At 42.6% G+C, this 14,709-nt stretch overlaps 1 protein-coding gene across 2 annotated transcripts in view; it reads left to right on the top strand.

The window, feature by feature from the left end:
* Nucleotides 1-14,709, top strand: part of PBRM1 (polybromo 1) — a 129,682-nt gene that overhangs the window by 87,885 nt on the left and 27,088 nt on the right. For both annotated transcript variants that reach the window (XM_081105995.1, XM_081105994.1), the window contains 5 exons: nt 3,103-3,288; nt 4,537-4,694; nt 5,321-5,584; nt 12,164-12,309; nt 13,814-13,971. In XM_081105995.1, the coding sequence (XP_080962121.1) occupies nt 3,103-3,288; nt 4,537-4,694; nt 5,321-5,584; nt 12,164-12,309; nt 13,814-13,971 (912 nt within the window). The remainder of the gene's footprint in view (nt 1-3,102; nt 3,289-4,536; nt 4,695-5,320; nt 5,585-12,163; nt 12,310-13,813; nt 13,972-14,709) is intronic.

Genomic DNA, 14,709 nt, shown 5'->3' on the forward strand with positions numbered 1-14,709 from the left:
TTTATATATAAAAGCCTAAGCGACCATTACAACAGAACAACCAGTCGACCAGTCGCTATGATACACACTGACCACCAGGGGGCAGATGCTCAGCGCAGGAGCTACCCCCTGGCGGTCAGTGAGCTCCTGTGGCCCCTCCCCCAGCCAGCTGGCCCTGATCACCCTGATCGGAACCTCCCATAGCCCCTTCTCCCCTGCCTGCCAACCTCCCACAGCCCTGATTGGGACTGGGCGAAACTCCCTGATCAGCCCCTATTGCTGGCAAGGCTGAGGGACCCCACCCATGCATGAATTCATGCACTGGGCCTCTAGTATTATATAATATACACTAGAGTCCTGGTGCACAAAATTTGTGCATGGGGGAGGGGGGGTCCCCTCAGCCCAGCCTGCACCCCTCAGGGGATAACCGGCAATCGGACAGCCCTCTCACAGTCCTGGACCGCTGACTCCTACCTACCCACCTGCCTGCCTGGTCACCCCTAACTGCCCCATCCCCACCGACCTGATTGCCCCTCACTGCCTCTGCGTGCCAGCCTGATCGCCCTTTAACTGGCCCCCCTGCTGGCCTGGTTGCCCCTAACTGCCCCCCACTGCTGGCCAGGTCGCCCCCAACTGCTCCCTCCCTGCTGGCCTGGTCTCTCCTAACTCTCCCCCACCTCCACCATTCTGGTCACTCCTTACTGCCCCCCCCCCCCCCGCTGGCCTGGTCGCCCCTAACTGCCCCCTCTCTGCCGGCCTGGTCGCCCTCAACTACCCCCCCACCCGGCTGGCCTGGTTGCCCCCAACTGCCCCCCTGCCAGCTTGGTCGCCTCTCATAGCCCACCCCAACCCCGCTGGCCTGGTCGCCCCTCACAGGCCCCCCCCCCACCCCCCCTGCCAACCTGGTCGCCCCACGCAGCCTGCTGTTCAGTCGTTTGGTCATCCTTCACTAACCCCCCTGCCGGCCTGATAGTAGGCAGCCATCTTGTGAGGGTTAATTTGCATATTATCTCTTTACTAGGGGCCCGGTGCATGAAATTCGTGGACTGGGTGTGTGTGGGGGGGGAGTGTCCCTCAGCCCAGCCTGCCCCCTCTCACATACTGGGAGCTCTCAGACGTTGACCCCCATCACCCTCCAATTGCAGGATCGGCCCCTTGCCCAGGCCTGACGCCTCTGACAGAGGCGTCAGGCCTGGGCAGGGGACCCTCATTTCCCCCCATCACTGGTTCTTTCCCCAGCCCAGGCCTGATGCCTCTGGCCCAGGCGTCAGGCCTGGGCAAGGGACCCCCAGACCCCTCCGATTGCTGGCTCTGCCCCTTGCCCAGGCCTGATGCCTCAGCCAGAGGCGTAGTCCCCCATCACCCTCCGATCGCCTGATCGGCCCCTTTCCCAGGACTGACGCCTCCGCCAGAGGTGTCAGGCTTGGACAGGGGACCCCCATCTCCCCCCGATCACTGGCTCTGGCCCCCGCCCAGGCCTGAGGCCTCTGGCCCAGGAATCATGCCTGGGCAGGGGACCCCCATCTCCCTCTGATCGCTTGCTCCACCCCCCGCCCAAGCCTGACGCCTCTGACCCAGGCTTCAAGCCTGGGCAAGGGGACCATCATATCCCTCCAATCCCCGGCTCCGCCCCCCACCCAGGCCTGATGCCTCGGCCAGAGGAGTTGACCCTCATCACCCTCTGATCACCAATCACCGAATCAGCCCCTTGACCAGGCCTGAGGCCTCCGGCAGAGGTGTCAGGCCTGGGCAGGGGACCCCCAGCTCCCCGCGGTTGCAGGCTCCGCCCCTGCCCAGGCCTAACGCCTCTGGCCGAGGCATTATGCCTGGGCAGGGGACTCCCATCTCCCCGCGATCTCCCGCTCTGCCCCTGCCCAGGCCTAACGCCTTTGGCCTAGGCATCCCGCCTGGGCAGCGGGGACCCGCAGTGGCAGCGGGGGGGCGCCGCGATTGCGCGGGCTCCGCCCCTGCCCCTGCAGGACGCCTCTGGCTGAGGCGTCCGGCTCGGGCAGCGGGGACCCACAGCTGCACCGGCCCCGCGATCGTGGGCTCCGCTTTAGGCCCAGGCAAGGGACCCCTAGCTCCCGGGACTGCCAGCTTCGACCGTGCCCAGCTCCCATCGCTGGCTCCACCCCTACTTCCTGCTATCACTGGCCAGAGCGGCAAAGGCGCCTGATTCTCCAATCATGGCGGGGGGGCAGGGCAAAGGCGGCCCCAGGGCCGCCTTTGCCCTGCCCCCCACCTCTTAGCTTCCCCCCTGGGTTTCCCATCACTGTCAGTGGCAGGGGGCTTCTTCCTGCTTTCCCTTTCGCCTCCCTGCATTGTGCCTACATATGCAAATTAGCCGCCATCTTTGTTGGCAGTTAACTGCCATCTTAGTTGGCAGTTAATTTGCATATAGCCCTGATTAGCCAATGAAAAGGGTAGCGCCGTACGCCAATTACCATTTTTCCCTTTTATTAGTGTAGATTATATAGGATGTTTCATATTTCCTCAATTCTAAGATTCCATTAATCATGCCAAAACTGTAATAACTGTTAGGGAAAATAACTTCAGAGGCATTAAGATGAAGGTGGCATTAGATTATTTTTAGGATTACGTGATGTGCAAATGACTTAGTCTTTATATCTTTCTGTATCATCAATTATGAGTACAGTGCCCTAGCTGGTTTGCTCAGTGGATAAAACATTGGCCTGCAGACTGAAAGGTCCCAGGTTCAATTCCAGCCAAAAGCACATGCCCTTATGGGCTTGATCACCAGTAAGGGTTGTGAAGGAGGCAGCCGATCAATGATTCTCTCTCATTATTGATGTTTCTCTCTCTTTCCCTCTTTGTGAAATATATATATATTTTAAATGACTATATTGAGCATGTATTATTATGATAATTTTTATTTTATAGATCCTTAATGTATTTATTTAAATTAATAATGGCAGTTAGTTATAATTCAAGGAGACAGTTTTGAGTAGAGGCTCTTGGGAATATGGATGCTATACTCTTTGTCTTGAATCTTGCTTTTGAATGTCTAGAAAAGAATTAAATGTATTAATATGTGTTATTTGAATCCTACATCTAATTCCAACATTCCTTTAATGAGAGCCTCTTTTGTCTTTTTTACCTAAGAGGCTGAAAAGAGTGAAGATTCCTCGGGTGCTGCAGGCCTCTCAGGTTTACATCGCACTTACAGCCAGGACTGCAGCTTTAAGAATAGCATGTACCATGTTGGAGATTATGTCTACGTAGAGCCCTCGGAAGCCAGTCTACAACCACATATAGTCTGTATTGAGAGACTGTGGGAAGATTCTGCTGGTAAGTTCATGTTAAATTGAAGGGCACATTTGTGAGATGTGACTGTTTTACTCCTTGGTCCTCAGAGGAGAAAACTGTAATTTAGCCATTTTATGTCTTCTAACAATACTTGTTCTACAATGTATAAAATATAATTAAGCACCCCCTATATGAAAAACATAGGATCTATTACTATGGAGCAGTGGCGCAGTTGAGACAAAAGAAATGTAACTTTTTGAAATGTAGTTGAGATTATTCATTCAACTGATATTTATTAAAAACACACCATGAGCCAAACTCTGTAGGATAACAGAGATTCAGAAGAACAAAAGGCTCATGTTTTGCCCCTGGCATAACCACTCCAATAAAAATCACAAATAAAAAATTATTACAGAGAGACATGTGCCTTGACTTAAAATTTGATTTCAGTAGGCTTCCTAGACAATTGTCATTAAACTTGAGACATGGAGAATGAATAGGAGTTAGTGAAGCCAAAAGCAGGCAGAAATGTGATCCAGGCATTCCCGTTCTTTCATCTGTTCATCATGTAAAATACTTTTATATTCCTGAACCAGAAAGTGTAGCAGCATAGAACAGGTCTCATCACCTTCCTCATTCTTTGTATTAGGTATCTTTTAATATGAGAGAGAAAGTAGCATTTCTAAGCCTTATTACACTTCATTATTTGAAAGTATTATTTCTTCTAAGATAATCGTATTAATAATGTCTAAAAAGCACATTGGGCCCTAGCCAGCTTGGTTTAGTGCAGTGGTCGGCAAACTCATTAGTCAACAGAGCCAAATATCAACAGTACAACGATTGAAATTTCTTTTGAGAGCCAGATTTTTTAAACTTTAACTATATAGGTAGGTACATTGTTATTAACTTAATTAGGGTACTCCTAAGGCTTAGGAAGAGCCACACTCAAGGGGCCAAAGAGCCGCATGTGGCTCGCGAGCCACAGTTTGCCGACCACGGGTTTAGTGGATAGAATGTTGGCCTGCAGACTGCAGAATTGCAGGTTCGATTCTAGTCATGCCCTGGTTGTGGGCTGATAGCCCGTAGGGGGTGTGCAGGAGATAGCTGATCAACGGTTCTTATCATTGATGTTTCTAGCTCGTCCTCTCCCTTCCTCTCTGAAATAATAAAAATATTTTTAAAAAATAAAAAGCACATTAGTAGATTTAGGCCATGGCAGAATGGATAGATTTACTCATTTTGCAAAGAATATGTGATTTCTTTCATGGTAATTCTTTCTTTGTTTTTGAGGTGAAAAATGGTTGTATGGCTGTTGGTTTTATCGGCCAAATGAAACATTCCATCTGGCTACACGAAAATTCCTAGAAAAAGAAGTTTTTAAGAGTGACTATTACAATAAAGTTCCCGTTAGTAAAATTCTAGGAAAATGTGTGGTCATGTTTGTCAAGGTAAGAAACTTATTAGTACAAAAAGTATAAATCATTCCATGGAAATAAAATTTATAAACACAACAAATTGATACTTATAAAATTAGCAGCTCTTTTTAAACTGGGGAAAAAAATTCTTCTTTAAGCTGTGTCTATATGGCTGTATGTGAAGATTTAGGAAGAAATTAACCTGAACATGAAGGTGAAAGACTATATGCTGCCTACACTATGTAGCTATATGCAATCAGCTTAAATTTTTTTATATTACAAGACTAACTTTTAAGGATAACATTTTCTGAAAGGTCATTATAACCTGCTAGTAGGGTAATAAGATGTATTTTTTATGTATCTCTCTGATGAAGGCACAGGAATCCTGCCCATAGCTTTAAAGGACATTATAGCTGTATGAAATACTAATATATTTTCAAAGGGGCAATTGTTAGGCTAAATAAGCTACATGTTATGTATTTAATAAAGTCATTCTGAAGCAAGGAAATACTACTAGATCTCGATTCATTTACCATTTGTTGTTAACTGTCAGAAAGTCTAAACAGTTTAACTTTTATTTATTTAGTTGGTGTTTATTTTTGGTTTTTTGGTTCATTGGTTTTCAGAAAATTAATTAATTTTATTCTTATATCCCCTAGGAATACTTTAAATTATGCCCAGAAAACTTTCGAGATGAGGATGTTTTTGTCTGTGAATCACGGTATTCTGCCAAAACCAAATCTTTTAAGAAAATTAAATTGTGGACCATGCCCATCAGTTCTGTTAGGTTTGTCCCTCGGGATGTGCCCTTGCCTGTGGTGCGAGTGGCCTCTGTATTTGCAAACGCAGATAAAGGGGATGATGAAAAGAATGCAGACAACTCAGAAGACAGTCGAACTGAAGACAATTTTAACTTGGAAAAGGTATGTAGATAATAGCCACACAAAAAAGAATTTTACATTTCAAAATAAACAATATAAAACCTTAATCAAGCCCTGGCCAGTGTGGCTCAGTTGGAGTGTCACCCTGAACACTGAAAGGTTGTGGGTTAGATTCTCATTTGGGACATGTACGAGAGTCAACCAATCCATGTTTCTCTCTCTACAATCAGTTTACAACCCTGGCTGGTGTGGCTCAGTTGTTTGGAATGTCTTCCTGTGCACCAGAAGGCCTTGACTTCAATTCCTGGTCAGGAAACATACCTAGGTTTTGGGTTTGATCCTTGGTCTGGATGCGTGTGGGAGGCAACCGATTGATGTATCTCTCTCACATCAATGTTTCTCACTCTCTCCCTCCCTCCTTCCCTCCCTCCCCTTTTCTCCCTCTTTAAAAAATAAGTAATTAATTTAATTAATTAATTAAAATAAACATCCTCTAGTGAGGTTTAAAAAAACAAAGCGTGGCTCAATGGTTGAGAATTGGCCCATGAACCAGGTCACGTTCGATTCCCCATCAGGGACATGCCTGGGTTGTAGGCTCTATCCCCAGTAGAGGCATGCAGAAGGCAGCCAATCAATGTTTCTCTCTCATCGATGTTTCTATCTCTCTATCCCTCTCCCTTCCTCTCTCTAAAAGTCTATAAAAATATATTTTTTGCCCTATCCAGTTTGGCTCAATGGATAGAGCATCAGCCCAAAGATTGAAGGGTCCCAGATTTGATTCTCGTCAAGATAACATACCTTGGTTGCAGGCTCAATCACTGGCCCCAGTCAGGCCATGTGAGGGAGGCAACCAATTGATGTGTCTCTCTCACATCGATGTTTTCTGTCTCTCCCCCTCCCTTCCACTCTCTCTAAAAATCAGTGGATCCCTAGCTGCTTTGGATCAGTGGATAGAGTGTGCCTGCGGACCAAAAGGTCCCAGGTTCGATTCTGACTAACGGCACATGCCTCGGTTACAGGCTCCTCCCCAGCCTGGCCCTGGTCAGGGCACATGCAAGAGATATATAACACATAAAAACAAAAACTACAGTTCAGATGTGCAAATATTGATGGGAAAAAAAAACTTGGGGGAGAAAAGTATTTTTACAAGTGAAATCAAATTAGTTCTTTAAGAACATGACCAACTAGCCTGCTAGTGTGGCTCAGTGGTTGAGTGTCAACCTATGAAACAGGAGGTCACAGTTCAATTCCCGGTCAGGGCACATGCCCAGATTGCTCATTATTGGTGTTTCTATCTCTCCCTCTCCTTTCCTCTCTGAAATCAATAAAATTATATTTAAAATAAGAACATGACCAACTAGGAAAGAGTTTGTTCTAAGAATACAGGATTGTTCAAAATTAGAATAACTCACTAACTTCATTATATTAATAAAGGTATGATTATTTGATAACATACATTACTTGAGTTAAGTTTTTCAGTGAATATACACTTGACTGGGAACCAAAACCTCGACCCTCCAGTGTGCATGCCTATGCTCTAACCACTGAACACACTGGCCAGCATAAAAGTAATGAAAATATTGACAATAAAGAAGCAAGATTTTTTCTTTTACAGATATTGGGAGAAATTAACAAAAGTTTTAAAACAGTAAGTAGAAATTTCAAAAATCTATATACAAGTTGGTAGCTTTCTTATGTAAACAATAATTCATAAGACTTTTTAAAAAACATATTTTTACTGACTTCAGAGAGGAAGGGAGAGGAGGAGAGAGAAAGATAGAAGCATCAATGATAAAAATCATCAATTGGCTGCCTCCTGCATGTCCCCTAATGGGGATGGAGCCCGCAACCCAGGCATGTGCCCTTCACTGGAATTGAACTCAAGACCCTTCAGTCTGTAGGCCGATGCTTTATCCACTGAGCCAAACAAGCTAGGGCTCATAAGACTTTTGAATGGAAAATGAAACCATTGAATATATTTTAGCAGCTGTTAGTTAATTATATGTAAGAAAATACCTAATTTACATTAACAACAAAATAGATTAAGAAATAACCCTAAAGGAATTTATGGAACCTGTGGGAAGAGGAACAGTCAATCTACTAAAGGACATAAAAGACTTAAATCGTTTTTAGAAATTGACAAAATTATTCTACCATTCTTATGAAAGAATAACTATATGACAGTCACCAGAAATAGAACAAGAAAAGAAAATAATCAAGAACACTTCGACAGCATTTGAGTCCGCTTCCCTGTATGTCTTTAAAAAAAAAAAAAGAATGCTTTGCACTGACAGATGTTACATTTTACAAAACTACATTTAAAAAATCGAGGTATTAGCTCAGGGCTAATCAATGAACGGAATATGCTTTTCAAAATTAAATCCAGAATATAAAGGTAGTATTATAAGTCAGCAGAAGTGGATGGAATCCAGTAATACTTGAAAAAATCTATGTAATAAACGCCTAAGCGACAGTTATGGTGGAACGACCAGAACGACCGATCACTATGATGTGCACTGAGCTCCAGGGGGCAGACATTCAATGCAGGAGCTGCCCCCTGGTGGTCATTGTGCTCCCACAGGGAGAGCACCGCTCAGCGAGAAGCCAGACAGCTGGTGAGCGCAGCAGCAGTGGCAGGAGCCTCTCCCACCTCCGTGGCAGCACTAAGGAGCAGTGAGCCAAGCGGTAAGGAGCAGCAAGCGGGCTGGTGGTAAGGAGTGAGGGGTCCCAGAATGTGAGAGGGGGCTCCCGGACTGCGAGAGGATGCAGGCCGAGCTGAGGGACCTCCCTCAACTGCACCAATTTCATGCACCAGTCCTCTAGTATAAACATAAAAGAAACAGTACTAGCTAAAAATAAAGAGTACTAGTTTCTAACAGAAGTACATTTACTATATTTACCTGTAATATTTATGTGTAAACTTAGAATGAGTTCTTTCTTTGCTATGATATAAAACCCAGGAGCCATAAAAGAAAAAAGTGATCATTTTGATAATGTTATTGACTTATAATTGAAAATATCAGTTTAATAAAACAGTAGAAGGACTACTATTTCTAATGTACAAAGAGCTCTTTGAAGTCTAAGAAAAAAGTAACATTAAAATAATAGGCAAAGGAACCAAATAGATGATTTATAGAAGGAGGGCAGCCAAAAGATATAAGAAAATGTGTTAATCCAATAGTTTTCAAAATGTCTAACAGAGATTGGCAAGAATTCTAAGAACATGCAGCCTGGTATCAGGTAGTACACATTCATCTCCCATTGATGACATTTCCTTTGACCCTGCAGTTTGATAGCAGGGAGTCATCAAACTCCCACATAGTACTTAAATAGGAACACCAAAGGATAACTCTACATGGAGTAACATTAGTGTAGCTTGTAAAAGCAAAAACCCTAGGCCAAACCCAAATGGCCATTAATAACTAAGTTTTCATACATCCACATAAATAAACTGCAGCCAATGAAAGGAATAAAGTAAGTCTATTATAGTAACACTAAGTAACACTACAGGCCCAGTGTATGCAATTCATGCACTGGGAGAGGTGGTCTCTCAGCCTGGCCTGGGAGCCCTCTGGGGATGTCCCGCTGATGGCTTAGCCCTGCTGCTGAGGTGGGAGAGGCTCCTACCACTGCCACTGCACTCACCAGCCATGAGCCGGGCTTCTGGCTGAGCAGCATTCCCCCTGTGGGAGCACACTGACCACCAGGGGGCAGTTTCTGCATTGAGTATCTTCCCCCCGGTGGTCAATGCACATCATAGTGACCAGTGGTTCCGCCGTTCAGTCGATTTGCATATTAGCCTTTTATTACATAGGATTGAAAAATTCCACGTTATGTGGGGGAAGTTATTACTAAATAACAGGTTGCAGAATGAGATGTGGTTTACCATTATTCAAGAAAACAAAAATGGCCCTGGTTGGTGTGGCCCAATTGGCTAGAGTATCATCCTGTACTCCAAAAGGTGGCAGGTTCAGTTCCTAGTCAGCGCACATACCCAGGTTATAGGTTTAATCCCCAGTTGAGGTGAGTGCAAGAGGCAACCTATAGATGTTTCTTTCTCATCTCTCTCAAATTAATTAAAAAGAAAAAAGAAAACAAAAATGCATGAATATTAAAACATGGAAAACTGTGTACTAAACTGGGTGGTTATCTCGGGCTAGATCACAGACTTGTTTTTTAAATTTTACATACTCTAATGTTTGAATTATTTCCAGCAAATATAATTCTTTTATATAATCAAAAAAGACAAAGTTTTAAAGTTGTTCATGTAAAAACTGGAAAAAATTGAATTCTTAGTATCTTAGGAAAAAAAATATCCATTTTCGTTTGCTAATACATGGTATTCCTTACATTTTACCAATATGTATAGGAATCGCAGACATTAATTTTAAAAGAAGAAATCTCAATGGAAGTCAGTGTAAAATTAACTTAGATTTGTAATTGTTATTAGAATTCATAAGTTCTCAGGGTCTTCTCTATGTATGAGTTACTATTTTGTTTCATTATTTTGATATTGCATAGTCAAAATGAGTCATTCTAGGACCTTTTTTAAGGGTAACTTGAGATCAGAACCCATTCCTAAAATAAAAAGGTGTGTTTTTTTTAAATTATAGTTTACATACAATATTACATTAGTTTCAAGTGTATAACGTAGTGATTCAGCACTTAACAACATGATCACCATGATAAGTGTAATAACCTGTCACTGTACAAAGCTATTACAATACTATTGGCTTTATTTTCTGTGTTGTCCGTTACATCCCCATGACTAATTTTGTAACTGAAAGTTTGTACCTCTTAATCCCTTTCACTGTTTCTCTCATCCCCTCTGTTATCAGTGTCTGTGAGTCTTGTTTTGTTTTGTTCTGTTCTTTTAGATTCCACATGTAAGTGAAATCATATGGTATTTGGCTTTCTCTGTCTGACTTACTAGTACTTCTCTTAGCGTAATACTCTCCAGGTCTATTCATGTTGTTGCAAATGACAAGATTTCTTTTTTGTGGCTGAGGACTATTTCATTTTGTATATTTGTGTGTGTGTGTGTGTATCACATCTTCATTCATCTGTCGATAGATACCTAGGTTCTTTTCATGTCCATTTTATTTTTTTTTAAATATATTTTATTGATTTTTTTACAGAGAGGAAGGGAGAGAGATAGAGAGCTAGAAACATCGATGAGAGAGAAACATCGATCAGCTGCCTCCTGCACATCTCCTACTGGGGATGTGCCTGCAACCAACATACATGCCCTTGACCGGAATCGAACCTGGGACCTTTCAGTCCGCAGGCCGACGCTCTATCCACTGAGCCAAACCGGTTTCGGCATCATGTCCATTTTAAATAATGCTGCAGTGAACACAGGGGTTCTTTCAAATTAGTGCTTTTGTTTTCTTCATACAGATACCCAGAATTGAAATTGCTATGTTGCATGGTAGTTATATTTTTAATTTTTTTAACCCTAAATACTGTTTTCCAAGCAGCTGCACCAATTTACAATCCCATCAACAGGGTACAAGTGTTTCCTTTTCTCCAAATCCTTGCTAACACTTGTTATTTATTGTCTTTGTTACTTGTTTGTTTGTTTATGTATTGTTAATCCTCACCCATTTTTCCATTGCTTTTTAGAGAGAGGGGATGGGGGGAGTAAGAGAAAGAGAAAACATGGATGTGAGAGAGACACATCAGTTGGTTGTCTCCCACCTGCATCCTGACTTGATTGTGTCATTTAAGCTTCCTAACAGTCCCATTTAATGAAGACACTAAAGCATAAGAGGTCAGGTAATTTGTTACAACAGCCAGTAGGTGACAGACCCTATAATTTATTCAAAAACAGAATATGTGTCTTTTGGTCACAGAGACTTTGCTAGCCCTTTCTATTTTGTAATAACTCAAAATGATAAAAAAAATTGTAAAACTCTTCATTAATAATGTTAAGAAATTGCAAGTTCAGTAAATGTAGTGAAGGGGAAGCTTGTGTAGAATTTGCTTCTTATATTTTACTAGAGGCCCAGTGCTCGAAATTCATTCACGGGTGGGGTCCCTAGGCCTGGCCTGTGATCTGGGTCAATCAGGTTCCCTGTCTCCCCGCCTTCTCCTTCCTTTGCCCACCCAGCACCCCGCCGCTGCTGGTCTCCCGCCATGGTCTGCGCTGCCCCATGGTGGTCAGCACACATCATAGAGAGTAATCAAACTCCTGGTCTGCTGGTTGAATCCCAAGGGGACAATTTGCATATTAGCCTTTTATTATATAGAATATATAGGATAATAATGCATTGACTGAGTCTGCTTCTGAATGCTAAGTCCTTCCTCTCCAGTGTTTTGTTTGTTTGTTTGTTGCTAAAGGCTTTGGGAATAGAAGAAGGATGGAGAGGGGATAAAAGCATACTGGAGTAACATTTTATGTCAATTAACTTGAAATTTAAAATAGATACAATATTTGATAAGACTTCGTTTGATTTCAGTGAGCTAATCTTCTGGTTTCTTTTCTTCATCAAAGCTTCTATTTATTGTTATTTTTTCTTTTAGGTTTATTATGAAAGAAAATCTGTTTTCCATTCTTACCTTCTCTGTTTACTTCTTGATTGTCAACTGCCTATCCTCAACCAGTTTCCTTTACAACAGGAAAAAGAAGATGTCCCTGTGGAAATGTCCAATGGTGAACCAGGTTGCCACTACTTTGAGCAGCTCCGTTACAATGACATGTGGCTGAAGGTTGGCGACTGTGTCTTCATCAAGTCCCATGGCCTGGTGCGCCCTCGCGTGGGCCGGTGAGTGTTATTGAAGTAAAAAAAAATCATCACTCTTTAGGATGAAATCAAAAGTCTCTCTCCCAGTAACTTACCCAGCTTTCTCTCACACCACACTTCCCTTGCTTTTGCCTCTAGCCATACTTTCTCCTTTATATTCCTCCATGAAATCTTTCTTTTCTTCTTCTGCTACCATTGACTGAACTCTCAATCCTGAAATCTCCCTGCCCACTTCATATGGTGAACTCCTTTAGCTTAAATTTGAAATTGTACTTAAGGAAATCTTCTGTCTCCTCCAGACTGAGTTAGGTCTCCCTATTACATGCTCTCAAAGCATCATGTATTTCCTTCTTCTCAAGGCACATATCACATTGCGTTATTCTCAGGTTCTATACTGGACTGCAAATTCCCTGAGAGTAGGCATCCTCTCTTTTTGCTCTCCTTTGTATCCACTATTCCAAACGTAGTGCATGAAACATAGTAAGGGCTCAGATATTTGAATGAACAAATAAATGGATGAAATTATAAATGGTTGGATGGCATAAAACAATTGTAAAGGAGACAGGGACAGAACTGGGCAGTTGAGGACAGTACTTAAGAACTAGTTGGTTCCAAGTGCCCATCAGTAGATGAGTGAATAAAAAACTGTGGTACATCTATACCACGGAATACTATGCAGCAGTAAGAAAGAAGAATTCCTTACCCTTTGAGACAGCATGGAGGGACCTGGAGAAGATCATGCTAAATGAAATAAGTCAGTCAGAGAAACCTAAGTATCACATGATCTTCACTTACATGTGGAATCTAAGTAACAAAATAAACTGATGAATAGAGTGGACCCAAAGACATGGAAGCATGGAACAGAGTACGGAATCTCAGAGGGAAGGCTGGGTGGGTGGGAAGTAATCAACCAAGAACTTGTATGCATATATGCATGCCCATAGCCACAAAGGGGAAATGAGGGCCTGGGGCAGGGAGGTGGGGTCAATGGGGTGAAAAGGAGGACATATGTAATACTTTCAACAATAAAGATTTATTTAAAAAATAAAAAATAAATAAGAACTAGTTGGTTCCAAGAGATCTTAGTTTCAAATGATTTACCTTTCTGAGTCAGTTTCCTCATATTTGTTTCATCATTCACTATTTATTACACATCTCCCATTTGCCAGGGTCTAAGGATACATTAGTAAATAAAACAAATATCTTTAGTCCCATGGATCTTTGTACTAGTGGGAAGACAAACAGTAAACATTGTGAATATGTAAAGTGTATAGTACACATCATGTTAAAATACCTTTTTCCCCTCAGATGAATAGCCAGATCTTCATTTATCTTTTTCCAAGTATTTTCTCATGTGTTTAAGTGGGATGGGGGGTGTCAACGAAATTGTCCTATCAAAATAACCAGTGAAACTTCTCTACATATTAATTTTTGGTTAACGGAATTTTTGTTAGATTAACCCTTCAAGAATAAAACCTATTAGAATTTTATTTTAATGAAATTTCTCCCTTTTTCACCACCCAAGAATTGAAAAGGTATGGGTTCGAGACGGAGCTGCATATTTTTATGGCCCCATCTTCATTCACCCAGAAGAGACGGAACATGAGCCCACAAAAATGTTCTACAAAAAAGAAGTGTTTCTGAGTAATTTGGAAGAAACCTGCCCCATGACATGTATTCTGGGTAGGTATATATGCGGTTTCATTTAATTAAATGCATTCCACAACAATCAATTAAATGCTTCCGTTCTAAGTGCTAGGTATACAGCAATAAACAAATGAAAGTCTCTGCTCTTTTTTTTTTTTTTTTTAATTTATTGATTTTTTACAGAGAGGAAGGGAGAGGGATAGAGAGTTAGAAACATCGATGAGAGAGAAACATCGATTAGCTGCTTCCTGCACACTCCCCACTGGGGATGTGCCCGCAACCAAGGTACATGCCCTTGACCGGAATCGAACCTGGGACCCTCAAGTCTGCAGGCCGATGCTCTATCCACTGAGCCAAACCGGTTAGGGCAAAGTCTCTGCTCTTTTAAAGACTTAGGATGGGGCAGAGGTTGGGGACTCAGTAAATTAACATTAAATATATAGAACATCAGATAGTAATTAGGACAATAAATGAGAATAAAGCAGAGGAAGGAGGATAGAGATTCATGTTGCTGGGAGGTCCTGCTTTAGTTAATGTGGTTATCAAAAGCCTCTCTGATAGGTGACATGTGAACAGAGCCCTAAATGAAATGGGGAAGAAAACCATTTAAATATCCAAGATTTTACTCCTTTTAGGCACAGCAAACACCAAATGCAAAGACCTTAAGGTAGAGTATCTGGGCTTGTTTGAGATACAATAAGTAAACTGGGTGACTGGAGTAGGGCAGGGGGGTGGGGTAGGGAATCAGCCCTCTGAGGTGGCTTAGCACCCAAT

Source organism: Myotis nattereri (genome assembly GCF_964212035.1).
Source record: "Myotis nattereri genome assembly, chromosome: 14".
Taxonomy (NCBI): Eukaryota; Metazoa; Chordata; class Mammalia; order Chiroptera; family Vespertilionidae; genus Myotis; species Myotis nattereri.